This window comes from Vulpes vulpes, chromosome 13, assembly GCF_048418805.1.
Source record: "Vulpes vulpes isolate BD-2025 chromosome 13, VulVul3, whole genome shotgun sequence".
Classification (NCBI taxonomy): domain Eukaryota; kingdom Metazoa; phylum Chordata; class Mammalia; order Carnivora; family Canidae; genus Vulpes; species Vulpes vulpes.
The window spans coordinates 16820436-16845329 of NC_132792.1; the positions used below are offsets into that span (position 1 = coordinate 16820436).

Consider the following 24894-nt stretch of genomic DNA (forward strand, 5'->3'; position numbering starts at 1 on the left):
CTATTCATGGAGTCTGTGTTTGTAGATTACCCTACTCACTAAAGTGTATGTGTAACCCCCAAATCAGTACTTGCAGTGCTTTTGTGATCATTTGCAGACGTGTGGAACAGCAAAAAATTTGAGTCACCTGATGTGCATGTTCCCAACTGAGGTCAAAGAAGACTGTGCTAGAAACTGTGCTGAACACGGTACAGTACAGTATAACAAGGAACTTCATAATCTACTTGGTATCATGTTTTTCACATTGTTGGGCTTTTTGTTGGTGATGCAGCTGTTTAAAATGCCCCTCAGGTGTCCTGCTGAAGTGCTGGCTAGTGTTCCTGAGCACAAGGCTCTGATTGCCTTATGGAGAAAATATGTTTGTTAGTTGAACTTTGTTTAGGTGTCAGTTATAGCTGTTGGTGCTGAATTCAATGCTAATGACTCAAATTATTTATTTATTTATTTTAAATGATTTTTATTTATTTATTCATGAGAGACCGAGAGAGGCTGAGACATAAGCAGAGGGAGAAGCAGGCTCCCTGTGGGGAGCCCGAGATGGGACTCCATCCCAGTACCCGGGGATCACGAGCTGAGCCAAAGGCAGACGCTCAACCACTGAGCCACCCAGGTGTCCCTAAGTTTCTATTTTCAAGTAATCTCTACACCCAACATGGGGCTCGAACTTGTACACTCAACCAACTGAGCCAGCCAGGCTCCCCTCACTTTCATTTTTAACCTGCCCTTCCCCCCAAATTTGGAATCTTGAATGTAAGTCCTGAGTTAAGTGCCATCATTATGGGATTTCCTGATTCCTTTCTTTAGAATGAGAATTCCAACCATTTGGAATAGGGGTGTTTCATGACTTAAGCCTTAGAGGTGTCAACATTTGGTTTCCCACGTTCCCAGCTGGCTTGTCACCTTTGTTTTGCACCTTCTAGGACTTTCACTCATGTTTAAGCCTTCCTAAAAAGAAAAGAGAATGACCAAATGACTTCTTTTTTAACCTTAATGTTTTGAAGAGATTCTAGGTTGATGAAAGACAGTAATTATTTTACAAAAATTTGGATAATTCATTCTACCAGGGAAGGCATATATCTTCCTAATTCTTTTTTTAAAAAGCAACAGAGAAGGGCCAAATTGCTTAGATGTCTATGATTGTCTTAGATGTTCATTGACTAGATTTAGAATCCCTTGCCATAAACTTAATTGATGTAAGAAAAGATGGTCTTCCTCATTCTTCCCTCTTACAAAAGAAAGATTACCTTTCTCTTTCTTGGAGAGTATTTTTTTTCTGGAATGGTTTTACTAACTAATTTCAAAGTGTCTTTTTAGCTCTATAAGTCTTAGATTTTATGATTCTTGTATTTGCCACTTTAATCTGAGGCTGGTAAATTTAGCTGCATTTGTAAATTCCATTTATCTAGAATACAAATAAATAGAAAAATCAAGATTTTTAAAAATTGAAAGCATCATGCAATATTGATAAAGTCCTAGAGGTTTGCTATAATAAAGTTAATTATTGTGTACCATGAACTTTTGAGTGACCTTGTTGGTTATATGAGAAATTTTAAATTGTGTGTGATATTCTGTTTTTGTGAAGGTTATTTTCCATTCTAATTTTAGTTTCCACCATCTTCTGCATGTTTATGGTCCCATCCAAATTATGGATTCATTTTTAGCAGATAATTGAGTCTTCAAGTCCAGATTTAAAAAGTAAAATTCTGCCCTGTATGTTTATGTACTTATAAGACCAAAGAGTATGTTCCTATTTTAAATAGTATCACATTCAGCGGATACAATGGCAATGAGATACGAAGTCAAGATACAACAAACATGGGATGCTTGGGTGGCTCAGTGGTTGGGCGTCTGCCTTTGGCTCAAGGTATGATCCTGGAGTCCTGGATCAAGTCCCACATTGGACTCCCTGCATGGAGCCTGCTTCTCCCTCTACCTTATCTCTGCCTCTCTCTCTCTCTTTCATGAATAAATAAATCTTAAAAAAAAATACAACAAATACTTTTGTTAAGTTTTAACCCAGGATCTACCCTTTGCTATAGGAGCAACTTTCACACTTTACACCCCAAGAGTACATTCAAGGCTATAAACGAATACTCATTAGCAGCAAACTACTATTTTTTTTTTAAATTTCTTTTCTCTTGTAAACAACCCAATCTAAGGATTGTACATTGCCTGCTCAGAATTTAGTTTGCTTAACTTCAGCTTATTGGGTATGGCGTAGGCACTGGCTTCTTGCTCTCTCAGTGAGCCATCACTTATTTATAGTGATAGTAGAAAGGACCACTTCTCATTGGATTAATGTCCTTAGTTGGGGCCTCTGTTTTTGGTTTGTCACTTCTGGTTTAGGTTTACCACTTTATGTCTTCCTTTTATTGAGCATTTACTATGAGCTAGCCATTCTTAAGTGCTTTACATGCATTATCGAATTAACTTACCAATACAACAAACTTTAGGTGGATATGATTAACCACATTTTTCATCTGAGTGGTAGAGGCTTAGGAAGATGATGTGAGGACACTAAAGTCAAGAAGCTAGTCCAGGTTTAGATAAACTTGGTGAATGGTGGATTGGGACAGTTCTGTTTGGTTCCAATATTTGCATGGTGCTTTCTCTTCCACAGCAGTGTGTTTCCTCTGGTATCATACTGCTAAGAATTCAAGGAGACTGGCACCATCTTGTGTTTGTTAGTAAATAACTATTTGTGATTTTTGTTATTGTTGGTCTGGCCTATCCCTTTTCACTAGAGAAATGTCTCCAGGGAAAGGAGGGATGAGGGAGACTCCATTTACTTCATGGTAAAGCTGTGTCAAGAAAGCTGGTAGCAAGGTCACGGCCAAGCGTACATTCCACACACTATAGAAAAAAATAGTTTCACTGGGTCAAGGTTAAGATGAAGGGTCAAGTCTTGTAAGCAGGCAAAGGATAAAGACAGTAGCAGCAGAAGGGGTCCTGATTTATTTTCAACCTGTTTCCTCATTTGAAGGCAGCCAGAGTAATTAAGATTTTCTCTTAATCTGTATAGCTCTCAATGCCCTTTGAAGTGGTATGGGGCTGGAGGTGGGGGTGGGGAGATCCAGCAGGCAGTTTCAAAAGGAAACACGTTTTGAAAAGTGAAACATTTAAAAAAAGTAAAACCCAGAGACTTGAGATTTTAGACTTTGGTCTTAGATTTGAACTGCGTTTTGTAGAAGAGGTAGGAATATTTCTAAAGGAGATTTTTGTTTAAATTGTAGTAAATTTAAAAGATCAGTGAGATAAGTTGGAATGAATTTATAGTCAATTAACTTATGTAATAGACTATAAACTAATAGTTCTTAAAAATATTTATTTATTCATGAGAGACACACACAGAGAGGCAGAGACACAGGCAAAGTGAGAAGCAGGCTCTATGCAGGGAGCCCAATGCAGGACTCGATCCTGAGACTCCAGGATCACAACCTGAGCTGAAAGCAGATGCTCAACCGCTGAGCCACCCAGGTGTCACTAAACTAATAGTTTGTAACTGAATTATAGTTGCAGACACATTTGAATTTGTTCATTGGGATAAAAGTACCTTGATATGTAATCAATTCACATGGTCATTTTAGAGATTCTCTACTAAGCCATCTATTTGTGGCAAGAATTGTCATGATCTCTTAGGTTGGGGTTACTTAGTGAGTATAAAAAGGTAAGAATTATTACCTTATATTAATGGTGTACCTCTCTACAGTCCTTTGTACTTTACAAGGTACTTTGATGTGCAGTGTCTCACTCCAGGACCATGATGATGGTCAATGGCTTGTTAAAGGTCACAGAAGTAGTCAGATACAGGACCCAGGACTTAATCTGGGGACATTTGCCCTTATAATAAGCCAATGTTGGCCAAAGAAAAAAATCTGCTTTACCTAATGATGTACTTTACACCTTCTATGCATTTACTGTTCTTTATAACACATGATGATGGAGGCTATGTTTTTAAAAATCCACTAGAATTAAAATTGGGTTTAGAATACGTTTAATCTCAACCTTTTTTTTTTTTTTTAAATGAAAGAGAACCCTCCCCCTGCAACCAATTATTTTAGTCTCAGGGTTGGCAAACTTTGCTTGTAAAAGGCCTGATAGTAACTATTAGGCTTTGCAGGCCATATGGTCTCCATTACAACTATTCCACTTTGCTGTTTTAGTGTGAAAGCAGCCATAGCTGATATGACAATGAATGAATATGCTTGAGCTGCAATACAACTTTATTTATGGATACTGAAATTTGAGTTTCATATAATTTCCATGTGCCACAAAATAGTATTTTTTAAATGAATTTTTACATTATTTTAAAAGATAAAAACCATTTTTTAAGCCCACAGACTGTATCAAAACAGGTGGCAGGCTAGACTTGGCCTGAAGACCTTATTTTGTCAACCGTTGTTTTAAATAGGGAGGGAAGGAAAGGCTATTAACCTCTTGACTGCAGAGAAGGAGGAAGAAGGAGGAGTGGTAGTCATAGGCACTTCAGTTGATGATTCTGTGGTTAAGACTGAGGTGGCTGGTTACTCCCAAAAATGTCATTCTGTCTTGACATTTTCCACTCATTTTAGTGAAAACTTGATGACTTTGCTTCATTTCCATATCTCCTAGTGAGAAATCTTATGACTAGTGATCATGTGGTTTAGACAAATGACAGTGAGACATTCAGTGTGGAGAGATTTGCTCTCTAATTGTTTCCTGGGTGCTAATCACAGCCTGTATTTTGTCCTTAGGTGAGGTCAAGCTCTGTGTCCACTGGCTGTGTCCCCCCCACCCAACAGTTTCTAGCCTAGAGCTAAATAGCCAACATTTATGGAATTACATACTTGTTATTAACTGGTGGGGAGACAACTAGAAATCCTGTTCCCACTATCTTGATTTTCAGAGGAGCTAAAGTCACACTCTTTAGATACTCATAAACACATACTATTAGGTCCATGAGCATACATGCTGATTGTCACCGGTGATGGCTTTCTAGCTGGCATTTGGTCATCAAAGTGCATCCAGAAATCCAGACATCGAACTTATTTATCTTTTTTCTTCTCTTTTTAAAATATGGAATGCTTCACAACCTTGCACGTTGTCCACACTCAGGGACCATGTTAACCTTCTCTATATTGTCCCCAGTTGGGTATATGTGCTGCTGCAGCGAGTCACAGAGATTGTACTTCTTTAGAGCTCTGTGATCCTGCTGTAGCAAATCCCTTCCCAGGAGGCTTCTGGGAGCCTTCCCTTCTGACACTTAAACCCACCAGGAGAACAGTCTCTCTCAGAGAACTGCTGGCGCTTTGCTGTTGGAAACTGGGAGGGACAGGACCAATTTAAATATTCAGAGCCTCAGAAGTTTAGTCATTTCAACGGGGCAGTTCCCTTGGCTTGCCTGTGCTCACAAGGCGGGGTTACTTGAACATTAATTCTAGATTGCCCCCTTCCTGTTATTTTTAGTCTTATTTTAGCTTTCCGGCTTTACCTGTCCCAGCTTGAGTCAATAGAGGTGGGTGTGGCCATAAGCTTGGGATCCTGGATTCTAAAGGTGGGCTGAACTCTTGCCTTCACCCTTCTACCCTCCTTAGAGGCTGAACAGGTTTGCAGCCATCCACTTACAAACCAGTGATAGGCAAGACACAAGGGAGGTAAAAGGTCACTTTGGGAGAAATCTGTTGAGGCTTCTGAGGCTTGCATATGAACCCAAGTATTAGTAAAATCCTACTTTCTACAGTGAAAAACCAATGCCTTGCTGTTGCCTAAATAAGTGAGCTCATGCTGGACCAGAATAGAATGCTAAGAAATGAAACAAAACAAAATAAGTGGTTTTCATTTAGAAAAGGAAGCCTTCTAAATAAGTAAAATAAAATAAAAAATTCAGATGTTAACCCTAAAATTGCTATGATTAGTTAAATCCAAAGAGGTTATAACTGAATACCTTACATCCTTCTTAATTTACAAGTTTCAATAATGCATTTAAATTGTTTTCACCAACATTATTCATTAATGTTTTCAAAAATACATATTAATCCATGTTTGTTTCAGAAAAATATAGCTGTTAGTAAAACAGAGGCAGACACTTTTTTTAAAAAAATTTTTTTTTAATTCATGAAAGACAGAGAGAGGGAGAGAGAGAGAGAGGCAAAGACACAGGCAGAAGGAGAAGCAGGCTCCATGCAGGGAGCCTGATGTGGGACTCGATCTCAGGTCTCCAGGATCAGGCCCTGGGCTGAAGGCAGCACTAAACAGCTGAGCCACCCGGGCTGCCCATGCAGACACGTTTTTAAAAATGTTGAAATTCCTTAACTAATTATGTGAGAGACTCATGCTATATATATATATATATATATATATATATATATATATATATATATATATATAGAGAGAGAGAGAGAGAGAGAGAGAGAGAGACCCTTTCAACTTAGTTTATGCTTTTACAAGTTACTAGGTTTTTTTTTTTCATTCAAAACTGGTATATCAGATCTCTACTATTTTATTTTATTTTTAAATATTTATTTATTCATGAGTGACTCACACACCGAGGCAGAGACACAGGCAGAGGCAGAGGCAGGCTCCCTGTGGGGAGCCTGATATAGGACTTATGATCCAGGACCTTAGGTTCATGACCTGAGCCACAGGCAGACACTCGACCACTGAGCCACCCAGCTGTCCCAGATCCCTACTATTTTAATATAGTATGGAGAACTATAAAGATAATTACTTTTGATATAAATAAATAGGCTTAATCTTTATTAAATCCATCCAGTGGTCAGAATAGATGGCAAAATAATGGGAATTGCTGATAACTCTCCCATCTCAATTATGTTCTATGTTGTTTGGATGGGGGTGTGAAACTGGTTCATTACAGGTCAACTCTCATTAATTTTTATCTACTAGGCTTTGCTGCGGTCCCCAGAAAAGAATATGGGGACTATGTCTAACTGGTATTAATCAGAGATAGAGAGATGGGAGCACTTTTCCTCCTTCTGATTTTCTTTGATCACGTGGAAGAAGCTCTGTCCCCAGGTATAACCCACCTGGAGGGAAAGGTAGTAGCCTGCCTCACTCCTTCCTTCCTAGGACAAGTGATTTAATCTGATAGCTGAGGATGGGAGAAGGGGTAGCTGGCTCCTCCTTCCCCCTTTCTTCTGGGTGTGGATTACCCCCAAGAAGCCAGCACCTGCCATATCTTTAGAAGGGAATGCACTTTACCTGCAGGAGGAGTCTGACCCCACTCAGATGCTATTTGGACTTTATAAGTCTGTCTAATACTGGGAAACATAATTATGACACCTGCTATTCCACAGGTATAAGCTCTGTTCACTGTATTAGCTTTAGGATTAGACACGTGATATTTTAGGTTCTCCTCTCTTTTATTCTTCTGTTGTTTTCCAACTGGCTCAGAAATCAGGCTGGAAAGAAAAGTAATTATAACCCTGCCCCCTTGGACCTCCAACAGAACTGTCTGTCAGAGGTTCACTGGTAGAGATTAATCCCAATAATTTTCTTGAAGTTGTAGTTTGGTTTGGTTTCAGAATTACTTTTTTAGACCTATATAAAGATTCTCTTCAAGAACAACTAACGGCATTTCTAGAATGGCTTATGATAATTTACAATTGTTTTTATGTGCAAAAGACTAGTTGAGTACTTAATGGTTTAGAATAGGAAGGTGGTCTGCAGATCAAGCTAGTTCCCTTCTCGTTGCTCTGTCAACTGCTAAGTCCAGCTCATATGGACATCTTGTTTCAAAAGTATACAACAGATGTAGGGGAATTACTCTTCTGCCTTTTAGTCACCATATTAAAATAGGAGAGGGAGGGCACCTGGGTGGCTCAGCGGTTGAACATCTGCCTTTGGCTCAGGTCTTGATACCAGGGTCTTGGGACCAAGTCCCATATCAGGCTCCCCACAGGGAGCCTGTTTCTCCCTCTGCCTGTGTCTTTGCCTCTCTCTGTGTGTCTCTCATGAATAAATACACAAATAAATAAAATCTTTAAAAAGTAAATAAATAAAATAGGGGAGGGAATTTGTTGTTAAACATGCCTCCCTTTCAGTAGAATTTTCTGACCCTCATTCAGACCTGAGGGATAAGCTGCCTAGAAGGCTTATTTAAGGCAACAGTAACAACAATAAAAGACCTCCGTGGTGACCAACCTAACGTGTTTCCTAAGTCCTGGAAAACTAGTGTGTTACCTGGGACATAAGACTTTTCATTGCCAAGATAAGGAACATCCATGGTAAACCAAGACGAACTGGTTAGCGTGTAAGACACACCTAGCACATCACTTCAGCTGGTCTATCTTTTTTTTTTTTTTTAAGTTTTTTTTTTTTAATTTTTTATTTATTTATGATAGTCACACAGAGGGAGAGAGAGAGATAGGCAGAGACATAGGCAGAGGGAGAAGCAGGCTCCATGCACCGGGAGCCCGACGTGGGATTCGATCCCGGGTCTCCAGGATCGCGCCCTGGGCCAAAGGCAGGCGCCAAACCGCTGCGCCACCCAGGGATCCCTCAGCTGGTCTATCTAGCTATGCCATTTCCTTCGATGTCAAGCTCGCTCTTTGTATTGTTCTTGATAGAACAAACCATCATTCCTGCAATACTGGCTTATTGAGGCCCTGTGACAATAAAGCTGAAGGCATAATATGGATGCTCAATGTTGACTGCATTGACCACACTTGTGCTTCTTCCTTTTCTTTAACTCATTGCTACTTTTTTTGCAGGTTTGTGATTCAGACACCATGCTCGACCCTGCCTCATCTGTGGAGATGGTGAAAGTTTTAGAAGAAGACCCCATGGTTGGAGGTGTCGGGGGAGATGTCCAGGTGCAGATCAGCTTCACTTTCTGCATGACTTACTTTTCATTATACTCTTAACTCATTGATTCATTGAACATACATATATTTATTATACACCAAACACTCTACCAGATGTTGCTTTTGGTGCTAGTGACATGTTAGTATGTGCCTTGGACCCACTTTATTTCCTCTTTTCTAAATTGAAAAAAAAAAAAAAAGATTGTTTTTCTTAACCCTGGGATATAATTCTTGTCTGTTTTGGCTGATAAGTTATACACAATTAATTTAAATGTGTAATGATTTCTATCATATCTTCTTGAACCATAACTTAATGTTCTGGTAAAATCTTGATATTGGAGTTCATTTAGTTGAGAAGGTAAAAAAAAGAATGGAAGAAGGGCAGAGATGGTTGCTGTGTTTTATACCTAGGTATAAAAGCTGGTCAATATGTGTTTGATTAAAAACCCAAATTATGTTACAAAAGAGGAAAAGAGAAGTAGCAACTCATATTTATACTGGTAAGAAAGGCAAAGGAACAATTAGCAAGTCGGTTTTCTGATTATGATTTATTTCTCACTAATTACTATTGATTTCCCATTATTGGCTATAAATGGAGAAACAATGAAGCAAATATTAACGAAAGCAACTTGGAATCTGTGGGATGGGAAATGAATATATATGTGAATACTTGAAAATATGTGAAGATTAAAATGAGTGCTTTGCAAACGTGATTTTAGCAAAAGGTGAGAGGCACATGGAAACCTGAGTTTAAAAATTAGGTATTAAAAAAATAAAAAATAAAAATTAGGTATTTCATTGCTGTACAACCCATTTTATACGTGCATGGTGATAGTGAAGGCAAAGACAATGCCTAGAAAAGACAAAGAAACAGCCTGGTTGGTGGTAAAAGAGGAAGCATGCGAAATCCAGATGAGAACCGAGCAAAATCGAGATGGAGGAAAGAATTTAGAAATATTGCCAAGAAAAAGCTGATAAGTTTCAGTAGCCTTTACATAAAGCATGATTTCAGGATTTAAGTTTTGGGGAGAGGCCAGAACAAACAGTTTATCACTGGCATTGCATAAAAGAGGGAAAGAAAGAGGAAGAAAATTGATAGAATTGAATGAGCTGGAAATTAACCAGAACAGGAGAGATTAAGACTTAAAAACCTTCAGATCTTACATGGTAGGAGAGTGGGAGAATTTAGGATCTGAGAAGTAATGCCTAAAAAAAAAAAAAAAAAAAAAATGCTGACTATTATAGCATAACAAGAAAAAATTTAAAAAGCCCAACAAAAACGAGGACAGAGTCACGAAGTAGAGAAAGTATTGCTCATCAAAAACTAAATGCATGCACACAATTTATCAGATTAATCTCAGAACACAGAATCAGAGAAAACAAAATATAACCTAGGAGGATCAAACAACAAACGTCGCTCTAGGTAGTAACCTCACGATGGCACCGATTTTGTTGGTGTTAGTGAAGGCTTCCCTTTTATTTATTCTTTTTTTTTTTTTTTCCTTCTTGCAGATTTTAAACAAGTATGATTCCTGGATCTCCTTCCTCAGCAGTGTGAGATACTGGATGGCTTTTAACATAGAAAGGGCCTGCCAGTCTTATTTTGGGTGTGTCCAGTGCATTAGCGGACCTCTGGGAATGTACAGAAACTCCTTGCTGCATGAATTTGTGGAAGACTGGTACAATCAGGAATTTATGGGCAGCCAATGCAGTTTTGGGGACGACCGGCATCTAACGAACCGAGTGCTGAGTCTGGGCTATGCAACAAAATACACAGCTCGATCCAAGTGCCTTACGGAGACGCCTATAGAGTATCTCAGATGGTTAAACCAGCAGACCCGTTGGAGCAAGTCCTACTTCCGAGAGTGGCTGTACAATGCGATGTGGTTTCATAAACATCACTTGTGGATGACCTACGAGGCCGTTATCACTGGATTCTTCCCTTTCTTTCTCATTGCCACAGTGATCCAGCTCTTCTACAGGGGTAAAATTTGGAACATCCTCCTCTTCTTGTTAACTGTCCAGTTAGTAGGTCTCATAAAGTCCTCCTTTGCCAGCTGCCTTAGAGGAAATATTGTCATGGTCTTCATGTCCCTCTACTCAGTGCTATACATGTCAAGTTTACTTCCTGCCAAAATGTTTGCCATTGCCACGATAAACAAAGCTGGGTGGGGCACATCTGGAAGGAAAACCATTGTCGTTAATTTCATAGGACTCATTCCAGTATCGGTTTGGTTTACAATCCTCCTGGGTGGTGTGATTTTCACCATTTATAAGGAATCTAAAAAGCCATTCTCAGAATCCAAGCAGACAGTTCTCATTGTTGGAACGTTGCTCTATGCATGCTATTGGGTCATGCTTTTGACGCTGTATGTGGTTCTCATCAATAAGTGTGGCAGGAGGAAGAAGGGACAACAGTATGACATGGTGCTCGATGTATGATCTTCTGTTGTTTGACGTTTGCAGTCACGCACGCAGACACACACAAAACCTTAGTTCCTCTCGGGACTGTACAGTATCGTGGCATCAGATAATGCCACCAAAGGAGACATATCACTGCTGCTGGGACTTGAACAAAGACATTTCTATGGGTTTATTTTGATTCTGCCAAAGTAAAACAAGACATCCATGAGAAGAAACTCAGATTTAACCTGTTATTTCTATGAAAGTGGGAAGCATTCTTTGTTTATGCACTTTTTCCTTACTGTACATCCGCCTAACAGTGTTTGCCCTATATACCTCACTAGCCATGCTTTATGTGGGTTATCATGGAAGAAAAGGATTTTGGAAACTCAAGGAAAAGTTCTTTCAACATATACAACCTAACTTATGGACTGTGTTGATAGCTAATTTTTTTTTTTTTTAGAAAGGATTTTCTGTTTAACTCTACCAAATGAGATGCCAAAGGAAATTTTAAAGGCCGTTGGCTGTGCTGTATTTTTATATAATTGTACTGTGTTTTAAAATTTTGTATGCCAATTTTTAAAACAAATTTTGCATATTCTATATTTTACTTCTCTGCCAAAATACACCTGTTCTTTTTTATTATTATTAAAATAAGTTCTGAAAAAATTCATACTGAAAAAAAAAAAAACCTACCCAAAATGTGAAGCTTGGTTGACTGATGTTGTTCATGATAGAAAGAATAAAATGTTTCTCTCTCTCTCTACCTTTTAAAATGGAATAGTTTATTTCCGTGGAAAATACTTAAAAACTTTCAATATTTTAATTTTTTTTCTTTACCTTTAGAAAAGGCCAATATACCTGTCACACTTTGGGAGTAAGAAATACATACTTATGTGTACAAAAAAGAAAAAAGAAAAGAAAATCATTGAAAATCAAGGCCAAGGGGGTAGAAAAGTGCAATTTTTCATGAGATTTAAACGAAAAAAGGGAATGCTAGTCCTTGAGAGAAAACACTAGGCAACCGGCACTGGACAAATGTGAAGATTTCTGGCAGTGTTTTCTCAGGCTGAGTAAATTGGAAAGTGGAAAAAATTATCCGTGTTACTTGGATAAATACAATACAGTTCATCATTTTGTTCTGTGGCCTGAATTTACCAGATCCTGTCTACATATGGAACATAATTTACCTGTCTTTTTTTTTTTTTTTTTCAGCTTGCCAGTTCACTTTACATGAGGTTTACAGGGGTGAGTTGGATACATTTTAATCAGTGTTAAGCCTATAGATAAAAAACTGGCACATTCAAGCTCCTCTTCTACTTCCTAGGGAGGATTTTTTTTTTCCTGAATTTATACAGATAATTGCTTCATCTGTCCTGCTATTGGCCTACATAGATATGTTTACGTAGTCAAAATAATATCAAGGTTTAATACGTGTATCAAGAATTGGCACATAAAAAAAAAATTTGATGAACTCAGTAACCTTAACCCGGCTAATTTAACTACTCCAAGGGCCTCAGTTATCCAGTTTGGCTTTTGACATGAACCATCTTGCCTTGTAGCTGGTGCTGTGTAGACCTGTGTTAGAAACAATCAAATACACGGGTCATTGCATTAAAAAAATGTTGGGATGAAGTGGAGTGCGAATGTGGCGAAGTGTTCAACCTTGTGCTTCTGCCATTCTGCTTCCTTTCCATGCAGATGTCTATGCTCCATCTATCCTGCCCAAGAAAAAGCTGCACATTCTACCTTCGATGTACAAAAAGGTACAGATCATTCTGCAACCCAGACTCACTGACCAGAGAGTTTGTGGGAAACGAAACACACAGCATGCCAATAAATGAAACTGAAACTTGAGTTTGCCTTTTTAACTATTTATGTTCTAAGTTAAGCTTTGATAACTTTCAAATGTCAAATTCTCTCATTCTTATAAAAGATTGAATTAATTGCCTGTATTTATTTTAGCAATTATTCAATGTATTTCCAGGATAGGATGTATAGTATAATTGATTTTTTTGTAAATAAAATATTTTTGATAAGACTATCGCCTTTTTTTCTAAGGGAAGGGGGAATTTCAAATGAAACAAAAACTTTGTTTTCCTGATTGTAGTGGAATAGATTGAAGAAGGGGGTATGTAAAAAACAGACAAACATGCTTGGTCAAAGATAATAGAAGTCGCTTAATGTTACTAATCATGAAGCAGAAATCCCCCAAATTGGTGTTTGGAAATCAGGAAAACGAGAGAGAGAGAGAGAGAGACCCAATTAATAGAACGTGTCTTTACCTTCTACTTCCCTTGGAAGCAGCCCAAATTTAGACCGAAATTGCTTTATTATAGTAATTTGGGGGAAAAACAGATTTTCAGAAGAGTTACAAGCAAGTTTGTTTAATTATAATACTTAACAAATAATAGCAAAATCTTAAAAGAACTTCAAATCCAATGGGTAGCAATAATTAAATGAATTATGGCATTTTCAAACATTGGAGCATTATTATCCTTTAAAATATTCTCAGAGGATATGGGAAATTAGACAAATGTTACATTAAAAATATACAACCATTCTGTACAGTAACGTCCCGATTTTGTAAAAATAAAAATGTTTAAGTGTGGTTATCTCTACTCTTGGGAGTATCACCGATTTCTATGCTGTATACATTTTTGTATTTTCCAAATACCATGATCCTGTATTGTTTTTATAATCCGAAAAAGGACAATAAATACTGCTTTTTTAAAAAAGTGGGTTGGGGCATCTAATAGCATTTCCTGTTCTGAGGAGCTTTGATGGTAATCCATTTTGCCACTCATCCCTCAAATTCATCTTATTTCCCAATTTTTATTATTTGGTTCCTAAGAATCTCTCATTACTTTGGTACAGTTACATTTTATGTACAAAGAAAAATAACAGTAGCCACTGAACATTACTGCCACTCTAGCGGTGGTTCTAATCCCAATAATTCACTGATAAAGTCACTTGGTGCTATATAAGAGGTTGGCAAACAATGTAAAGAGCCAGTGTACGCTGCAGTCTTTCCTGGCCATGTGGTCTGTCATGGAACTACTTACTTTGCTCTTGTAGCACAAAAGCATCCATAGGCATTATACCAACGAATGTGTGTGGCCATGTTCCAGTAACCCTTTATGGACATCGAAATTTGAATTTATAATTTTCATGCATTATGGAATCTTTTCATATTTTGTAGTCCTTTAAATATCTTAAAACTCTTCCTAGCTTAACAGCATTACTAAAACCGGCGATGAGCCAGGTTTGGTCTGCCGGCCACGGTTTAATGGCCCTTGCTCTTTAGAAATCTGTTGACTTATTTGTACCCTTAAATACTTCATACCAACACCTAATTTTTGAGCCCGTACCAGGTTATCAGGGATTGCCAGAAGTACATTGTATAGACTGCCTATTTTATTTATTTATTTATTTATTTATTATTTTTATTTTTTTTTTAGACTGCCTATTTTAATTCTATCAGTCCAAAGGGGTTCCACTGTTCCTGCCATTTTACGGGTGAGGAATCAGAGGCTTAAAGAGACTTGGTATCTTGAGATCATAAAGCTAGCAAATTGCAATGGCAGAACTTGGCTGCACGCATTCTGATGTCAGACTTCTTCAAACCCAACACTCAGTGTGCCATCCATGGTCCAATGGTGCCAGCATCACATGGGAATTTGTTAGAAATGCAAATGCACAGCCCTGGTCAAGACCACCTGAATCAAAAGCTCTCACTGAATCAAAATCTTGGGCTGGGCCCCAGGACCTGTTTAATAAGATCCCCAGATGACTTTGACTCGCCTTGAATTTGAGAAGCATTGTTCTAATCTAGTACATTCTACTGCTTTCTTCATACTAAGTATTGTCTCTATGATAACTGTAAATTCAAATATTCGTGTTTTCCTACTGAGATTCTTACCATTACTATCAAATATAGATGTTGACACACACCTGGTTTTAGTGAAGTTTACTGAATACCTATCATGAGTAAGGCATTGAATAAGGGATATGATAATTATACTAACATTTGGTGCAAAATGGCATAATAAAGGTATAAAGAATGGCACAGAGATATAAAAAGGAATGAAGTGGATGATTAACTCTTAAGATCGATTTCAAGATAGTGTGGCATTGAGGTGTCTGGGATGATTGTGCAAATTTATGGGAACTAGGGACTTTCCAGATGAAAAGAATATGGGTAGAGCAATAAAGGTGTGATTTTTTTTTTAAAGATTTTATTTACTTATTCATGAGAGACACAGAGATAGAGGCAGAGACACTGGCAGAGAGAGAAGCAGGCTCCATGCAGGGAGCCCGATGCAGGACTCGATCCTGGGACTCCTGGATCACGCCCTGGGCCGAAGGCAGGCGCTAAACCGCTGAGCCACCCAGGTGTCCCAAGGTGTGATTTTGATATATGTTCCTTTCCACAGAACTAACAAGTTTAATTAAGGTTGGCCTGTATCTATAAGCAAGAGTGCAGACTTAGCTATAGAAAGTACATTTGAGGACACCTGGCTGACTCAGTCAGTAGAGCATGTGCCTCTTGACCTTGGGGTTGTAAGTTTGAGCCCCACATTGGGCGTAGAGATTGTTTAAAAATCTTTAAAAAAAAAAAAGTACATTTGAAGGTAGATCACAGAAAACCAGAATCCAACTGGGAGAAATACTAGAATGAGATGTTTCAATTTGATAGGGTACAGGACATGCAGGTAATTTTGAATGGGGTGCTGACATTTTTGCAAACCAAACGATATGATGGAGGTTCGGATTTGAGTGCCCCACATGAACAAGTATGATTTGGTTCAAGTGTGCTTATAATAAACTGGCATTATGCTTCCGGGCACTTGACTATTTTCATCCTATTCCATTCAGATCTCCCTCTAGTTGCCCAAACACCATCTTTAGCTTCTTTTATATGCCCCATAACTGGATAGTCCCAATCATTTGATTCCCTCCTTGCCATGTCAGTCAAATTCTTCTCTCACCCTAGGTAAGACATACTGTATCTCCTACCTGAATCATTAAAAACACCTCCTAATTACCTCTTTTCCTCCTTTCTGTTTCATCCAATGGTTTCTGTACAATTCTGTCAAAATTTTCCTTCTAAGACCTAACTCTGAATACAAAGGTTTAATTTCATCTCATCGTCAACAAGATAAAAGCATTAAAACAAATGCATTCAAGGCTAATGATTATCTGTTTGCATCCTCTCTCATAGGCTTTAATCCTATTTTTTGAGGTCCCACTAAAGTAGATTACTTTGTTTCTTCTTGCACACACTTTGCCCTTTACTTTAGCTTTTTTTATTGCAGAAATTCTCAGAAAACTTAACATGCTGATAAAGTTTTATGAATCTGCAAGATAGGCCCATCACACACAGAAATATCTGCACTTAGATGACTACGGTATCCATTCCACAGGGATGTTGGTTAACATCTAGATTAACATTGTTATCCCACAGTATATAGTTTAGGTTATGCTGGTATATAACCCCTGACACCACAAGTTAGATTTATTTTCACTCAATATCTGGAAAAAATATGCAATGCTTAAGCTCCTTATTTCTTGAGTAATCAGCTCCAGGTGTGGAGACCACATGCGTAAGAGGGAGGAGGCTTCAGGTTCATTTGGCTCAGCCCCTGAGTTAGAGACAGGATCTTTTTGAAGAGTTGTTTACCCACTTACTGTCAGAAAGCTCTCCCCACTCTGGCTTCAGCAAATCTAGATGACTTCTTTTAGCTCTGCTATTCAGGGCAACAAGGAGTTCAATCCTAATACATTGGGGGAAATGTGCAATGAGTAGGTGAGCCTAATCTTTGAAATAACTTGGCAATGTATAGGGTGCTGACTGAAAGGAAGCACAGTTGCTTCATAAACTGGAGGGAGGGTTGCCTTTTATCTTGGACTGAGTTGGGTTGTTGAGTCGAAAAATCAAATACAATCATTTTTAACAAGGTCAGGAGAGGATCACAGTTGTACATGTTCACTCAGAAAGAACAGATGCATGAGCATGTCACATAAGGACACATCCCACTTTTCTAGACAATCCACTTTTCTAGACAACTCAAGCAAAATATCAAAAACATAGGGCAAAAATTTTAAGGAAAAAAGAATCTTGGAAAAAATATTTCTGGGATCCAAGTTGAATGGCTGTTTAAATGAAGTGATCAGTATAAACACTGTACAAAGGCAACTTGAAGTTCATTTAGTCCAACTCAGCTGCCTCAAATCTTAGTTGGAATCAGTCAAGACCTAAAGAAAGGGGGAGAGTAAAGGCCCCTTATCTCAAAGGAATCAATTGCAATCCAGTTGATTTTAGCACCTCGCTCAAGGTTGCACAGCTGGCTACAAACCCTGAGGCTAGCATCTGGGGCTCTTTTACCCAGATGTTTTGGTCTGCTTTATAATGCAGAAAACCTCAAATTAGCCGTTTCTGGGCAGCTACTCCCCTCTTAAATCTGACATATTGAGGCTATGCTTAAATCCATTCCCCTCGAAAGGCGTTGTAAATCATAAGCTTTCAGGTTTACGGGTCTTTGATATTTAGACTTTAAATAAAAAGCCACCCTGGGCTGTCTACAACAATACCTGACATTTTCAGTACCACTAAGAAATATTGCAACATATCAAAAATGGATCTTCTAAAGTTCTTGCCCTAAACCAAATTATTGCCATATTACCCACTTTGGAAGTGCACAGGCTGGAACAGGTTTGGAGGTCTGACTTATTTAGTATTGAGGTTTGGGTTGCTCAACTTAAAGTTGAGAAAATCCCACTTCTTTGAGCCTTATTTTCTTCATGTGATTAATAATGGAGATGACATATCTCAAAGTTACCAGGCAGTCAGGACAGCCTACAAGTGCACCTAGGAAAGATATTTGCCTCCGAATAGAAGTTCAATAAAATTTTATTTTCTTTTTTCCCTCTTTCCTGAGCAGCTAACTTCACTTATGTTCCTTTCTTCTTTCTTCCTTTGGTTGCACCTTACTTCTTTTTTATTTTTATTTTTTTTAAGATTTTTTTATTTATTCATTCATGAGAGACACACAGAGAGAGGCAGAGACATAGGCAGAGAGAGAAGCAGACTCCTTGTGGGACTTGATCCTAAGACCCCAGGATCACGACCTGAGTCACAGGCAGATGGCTCAACCACTGAGTCACCCAGGTGCCCCCTTATATCCTTTTTAAAATTTCTTTACACAGCAAACCACTGGACCAAGAGCTGGGACATTTAACGCAAATACCAAGGAATTTTGCTTCTCAGAAATGCATTTTAACCTTTTTCCTAGGTTCATAATGTATTGTACGAATTGACTAGCACATGATGATTTGACATTAGCTTCTCCAGGCAGGGGTACTTAACAGATACAGTATAGTTTATTTCTATTTTTTTAAGATTTTTATTTTTTCACCCATTCTTGAGAGACACAAAGAGAGAGGCAGGGACATAGGCAGAGGGAGAAGCAGCTCCCCATGGGAAGCCTAATGTAGAACTTGATCCCAGGACCCCGGGATCACGACCTGAGCCGAAGGCAGACACCCAACCACTGAGCCACCCAGGCGTCCGAGATATAGTCCAGTTTAAAACTCATTTATATTGGGATCCCTGAGTGGCGCAGCGGTTTGGCGCCTGCCGTTGGCCCAGGGCGCGATCCTGGAGACTCGGGATCGAATCCCACATCGGGCTCTCGGTGCATGGAGCCTGCTTCTCCCTCTGCCTGTGTCTCTGCCTCTCTCTCTCTCTCTCTCTGTGACTATCACAAATAAATAATAATAATAAAAAAACTCATTTATATTGCTTTCACAACTGGTGTGTTTTTAGATCTTAGGTTGATGTATTAGACCATCAAAGCAATGCCTCCATCTGTGGCCAGTACACTGTGAGAATAGGAGAATAGATTTTTTTTTTTTTTTGATACCAGTGAAATGGAATTGAGCAGCAGTTTCTTTAATCTTGCCAAATGGACCAATTCCACTGGTTGTGTCCTTCAGCATACCTCAAAAATGCATTTTAAATCATCCATTTGTTGGCTTCTTTACAGCCTTAAGATTTTTTCTAGCAATAGGTGGCCTTCTTTTCCTTTAGACACAAAGCAGGAGAATTGTTATAATTGCCTAGTATATAGGCAATCTTGAAGTTCTAATTTCAAGAAGAGCACTTGATTCAATACAGTTTTGTGCCTGACAAAGTAAATATTCTGGAATGCCTGAAACATGGTAGGTGGGCCTGTAGGAAGAGCATGGTGTTGGTGTCCAGTGGATTTGAGTCCTGGCTCTGCTGTGTTCTGGTTGACTCTTAGTGAAAACCCCAATGTATTCATTTGTAAAAGTATAAGAACTCCACTGCTATGGACCTCGTAGGGCTGCTGCCGGGCTCAATAAAAAAATAATAGAAGGGAAATGCTATCGGAAATTCAGAAGAAACCTTCTGATTTGAGTTTCTGTTATTTGTTGAGAGCATTAGGAGACATTCAGACATTTACCACAACAGAAGTCAGATTCAGGCTCCGAGTCCTAATGAACATGTTTTCTCATCCTTGTTGCTACCATTCCAGCCACATTGCCACACCGCCTTGTGCCTGCTGTCACAGACATCCCATTGTGTCCCCCACTCTTGCTCCTCTTTATTTTTCCATGGATCAGTGTGAGATCATGACATTCACCTGCTTAGAACCCTTCGAGTGTCTTCTTATCTTGGGATAACACACTCTACAAGATTCTAGATGATTTGCCTTCTGTTTCCATGACCTCTGTTGAACTCCTATCTTTCTTCCTTATTACACTATACACTGGCACTTTTTCTGCTCCTCAGCCAAGACAAACTTGTTTCCACTTCAGGATTACTACCTAAGGACTTAGCATGGTTGGTTTATTCTTGTCATTTAGGTCACCTCCTCATAGAGGCCTTATCTGACCATGCTCCCTAAAGTGACATCCACATTCCCACTTTCCAACGCATTATCCTGTGATTTTTCTCAGTGCATTTATCATTAATGGAAACGATGACATTTATTTATTTATTTACTTGATTGTTGTCTCTCTCAGCACTTAGAGTTTATTTATTTATTTCTTTAAATTAATTTATTTATTCATGAGAGACAGAGAGAGAGAGAGAGAGAGAGGCAGAGACACAGGCAGAGGGAGAAGCAGCCTCCATGCAGGGAGCCTGACATGGGACTCGCTCCTGGGTCCCCAGGATCACACCCCGGGTGGAAGGCAAGCACTAAATCACTGAGCCACCCAGGGATCCCCAGCACTTAGAGTTTAAATAAAACCCTGATAGCAGGGGGATAGTCTGTATTTCAGAGCCTAGAGCAGCACTTGGTGGAGAGAAAGTGCCCAGTGAATATTGTTGAATGCATGCAGGTCTAAAATAATGGTGCTAACTGCTCAACTTTTGTAAATCTTGTACCTGCCTTCCCAAAATCTCGTATTCAAATTTTAAAAAGGGATTTTCCTCTTCTCTGCTATTCATTTCCACAAATCAAGAACTAACCCAAGTTAGATCCAAGGAAAAACTTAAAACTGGGTGGCTTGTTTATACATACACTGTGGATCCAAATTTGCTTTCCATGTTATAATCAATATTGCATGAATGTGTATTTAGCACACCAACCAGAGTTTTACATTTTTTACTATCTTTGATAACTGGCAACATTTTTTTTTAATGTCTGAGTATCTTGGAGAAGATCATTTTAGAAAGGGAAATAGGCTAACTCTGTGTGCGTTGATGACCACAGTCATTGCTTGCCTAATTTTCAGCTCCACCCAAGAAAAGTCCCACCCAGTATTGCCAAGAATCTAGGCACTGGATGGTAATTTGGAACCAGTACCAGTTTTCCACAAGTATATTTTTGGCAGAAGAAACAACTAGAGATTAGGGAGTGTAAAGAGGGCTGAAAGCTTCCATTGACCTTCTGAGACCTTGACTAAGCCTGCTTATGTTGCTGTGACCCCCATTAGATGGCTACTTTCCAAACTGTTCAGAATTACTTCTGGGGCATATAGAGCTCATATCTCACTGCATGGATAGAAGCCCAGGCTGGACAAGGTCCAGTTAAGAAAGCATCTCCATTGGAATAATATTATCTGCCAAGGGATAAATCCAATGATGCCATAGGTATTAGCCGTCTTTCCTTTCTATGCTTGAGTCATTTCCTTCATAGACCAGATAACAGGCAGTCTACAGAAATATAACTGGGTGAGAATCTGTATATAAACACTGAAATATTTCTTCAGAGTTAATCTCGTCCAGCTGAATTTCTGGAGTCACAGGGATATGAGCCCCAGCTAGAACCTCATTCTCTTTCTACCATGATGAATGACAACATATGGACTAGTTGTTTCTGTTTTGTTTACTCTAAACCCACTGATAAAATCTTTTTTTTCCTGTTTAAACTAAGTTGACAAGTGTGAATGCTACAGTGGATGAAGGCTTAGATTTGGAGTAAAAATTAGTAGATAATCACTTTAATTCAACTGATTCCTATTCATGATGAGTTCACCAGTCCTGATAAGGTCACACACCCTGTCACATCATCTCGTAAGGCCTAGGTGAAGTAACAACTTCCTCTCTGAAGCCTTTGGATGGTCACTAACCAAGAGGTAGTGACTCCATCCTTTCTTTCCAAAATGCACATGTATTTTCCAGTAATAATACCCTTCATATACTATATTTAATTATTTAAAAGTTTCTGTCTTCTTCTCTCTACTAACTTGTGATATGCATGAGGAAGAGGGCTATGTCTGATTCATCTTTGGAAACATATCTTACTAACATGAAATGCTTATCCACTAAGGACTTTGTATTTGTTGATCAGGTAAGTAAATAATTGATCAAGTGAGTGAATAAAAGTTATTTATCTTAGTTTAACAAAAAAATACAGAACCCTTAAGTCAATGACAAGTAAAGTTTGGTTGAGTACCTGCTGAATGACAAGGAGTTTAGAATACATGATTTCACTAACACTAAACAAGCCTATAAATTAAATATCAATGCCTCCTTTTTTTCAGTAAGGAAGGTGTCATGAAACACAGGGTTGAGGGAGCGAGTGCCAAGTTCAAGATCTCAAAAGTAGAAAAGTGTCTTACTTAATATGAATTTGTTTACTGTGTGGCCAAACTTATGTTTTACTGAACTTAATTAATAGAAATCAAGCTAAGTGGCCCTCAATGGAGATATCTCTCAGAATAATGACTTTGTTGTTCAACTTACTCACTTTGCATAATAACCCCATTGTATAGATGAAGAAATTGGGACTCTACAGTATAAAAAACTTCTTTAAAGTCTATAATGAGACAGAATTAATTCAAAACAGATTTGTTCCCTTCAAGTCTGATGCTCTTTCAGTATCTCATAAACCCCTTTTAATTATTTTCCTATAAATCCTGGTAGGATTACATTAAATCATATCCCAATAAACACATTTTTGCAGGGTGTTAAAATAATGGAGTCCATTTATGTTACTCTGATTACCAAAAAACAAAGATATCTGTTTATCTAATAATATGCAGCTCAAGAGAATCTAAAAGAATCTAAGATTGGAGTGATTAAAAGCATAGGTTTGGGCTGAAGGTGTGAATTAGAATCCTGGTCTGCCATTCACCCAATGAGGCAAGTTTTCTCATTTTTAAATAAACCTTGTCTTGAATGCAATGGAACATGACTGGTTAATCAGAGCAGAGATGGAATGTCCTGAACTTACTAATGAGGAAAGACCAGAGAATCAGATAAAGAAGAGGGTAGAGACATAGTAGATCTAGATAATTAAAGGAGAAATCTCATCTTGATTCCTACTCTTCTCCATGCCCACCTCCCACAAGGAGTGAGCTTCAGCCCAGTTTCTGTCTTTGCTTAAATTCTCACAAGGGAGATTCTGATTGGTCCACGTGTCCATTCTGATAGGTCCCATGACTACCCTTGGCTAAGACTGGACAGAGTGCTTCAATAGTCATTGCCATCAATTCTGTACACAGTAAAAAAGGAGATAATTCTCCAAAAGGTAGCAGAAATCCTCTTACAAAAAAAAAAAAAAAAAAATCCCAGGAATACCCCAAACAACAGACATCTATAGAACTCCTTCATAGAATTATTGTGAAAGTGGCAGTGGCCGGGCAGAGACTCGAAAGAGGGTAAGAGAAAGGAAGAGATCTTTGGTCTTCAAGTCACAGATTGCTTGATTAATACTGGTATTAATGAGCAGGGTTTTATTATTTTAGAATCAATTTTGGATATTCTAAATTTTAAAAAGTCCTATGAAATTGATCACTAGTTGCAGAATCAGGAATTATAAGAGCTTTGCTTTGTCTGCTATGTTTCTATATTTATAATACTTTCTCTATGAGGTTAAGAAAGCTCCTTTGTAGGAGGAAGATACTAAAATATCAATCAGAAACACAATTTTAGGGGCTCCTAGGTAGCTCAGGGGTTGAGCATCTGCCTTTGGCTCAGGGTGTGATCCTGAGGTCCTGGGATCTAGTCCCACATTGGGCCCTCCAGGGGAGCCTGCCTCTCCCTCCGCCTGTGTCTCTGTTTCTCTCTCTCTGTGTCTCTCATGAAAAAATAAATAAAATCTTAAAAAAAAGAAACATAATTTCAGATCAAAAGAAACATCAGACATAATCAGGTCCCTCTTTATCAGAGAGAAAAGCTGAAGCTCAGAAGAAAAAAGGAGCTTGCCAATCCTATTCTGTAATCGTAGGTCTTTTTCAGTTATATGAAGAACCGGGAACAAAAGGCCAAATGAATGAATAAGGTAACCTATAAAATCCTCTTTTTTATACATGAAATTCTTTTTTTTTAAGAGTTTATTTATTTATTCATGAGAGACACAGAGAAGAGGCAGAGACATAGGCAGAGGGAGAAGCAGGCTCCATGCAGGGAACTTGCTGCAGAACTCTATCTCAGGATCCCAGGATCACGCTCTGAGCCCAAGGCAGATGCTCAACTGCTGAGCCACCCAGGCATCCCGACAAAGGAGATTTCTTAAAGATGCCTAAACTTCAGCCTTTATTTTTGGGAAAAAAAAGAAGAAGAAGAAGAAGAAGAAGAAGGATCCATATGTCATGCATATAGCTTTTTGGAAGTTTAGCAGAGGGCATGGCATTCTGGAACACATAAGTACCCCTAGCTCCTTGTAACAGAGAGGAAGGTCCCTGGCAACCTGCCCCCATGACAAAGCTTGTTCTCAAAATTTAGGCTCCCCTAGGGTTGGCGATGATGGTTTTCATTTAGGCCTGGTTGGGCCCCCCAAGTAGAAGACTTCAAGACTGGTTCTGAATCAACTCCGTCATGCAGTACTCGGGGTGCCAGACTGGAGAAGGGAAAAAAAAAAAAAGCAAAACAAAAAACACTCTCAAAGTCCAGAATAGTTTGGCTCAAGCCTATGCATACCATAAAAAAATAGCAAGGAGGAAAAAAGTGTGTGTTTGTTCTTACAAAATATGGAGTCAGTGCTTTTAGGTATCATCAGACTTCAGCGTCAGACCTCAGTGACAGCTGCTGCTAAATGGCTCTGAGAAAGAACTGGAAGGTGAGTGCCTAGGGTGGGATTATGTGAATCCTTGCCTGACAAATCTGTGGATTTCCACAGCCCAGCTAATTACAGGGCAGGGCAGCCCCAGCACTGCCTCTGACAGAGAGACCGGGTTCCACATTCGGTGTAGTAACTTAAGCCACCCTGGG

General features: G+C 38.8%; 1 protein-coding gene and 1 non-coding gene across 2 annotated transcripts in view; one reads left to right on the forward strand and one right to left on the reverse strand.

Annotated features, from left to right (window-relative positions):
* The window catches only part of HAS2 (hyaluronan synthase 2), a 32113-nt gene extending 18868 nt beyond the window's left edge, over positions 1-13245 (forward strand). The window contains exons 3-4 of the mRNA XM_025993398.2: positions 8709-8810; positions 10314-13245. Coding sequence (XP_025849183.1) covers positions 8709-8810; positions 10314-11243 — 1032 coding nt within the window. The 3' untranslated portion in view covers positions 11244-13245. The remainder of the gene's footprint in view (positions 1-8708; positions 8811-10313) is intronic.
* LOC112916071 (U6 spliceosomal RNA) lies at positions 5050-5157 on the reverse strand. Its single transcript, XR_003234251.2, has one exon. It is a non-coding gene; the product is annotated as a U6 spliceosomal RNA (small nuclear RNA).
* Positions 13246-24894: the final 11649 nt, after the last annotated feature.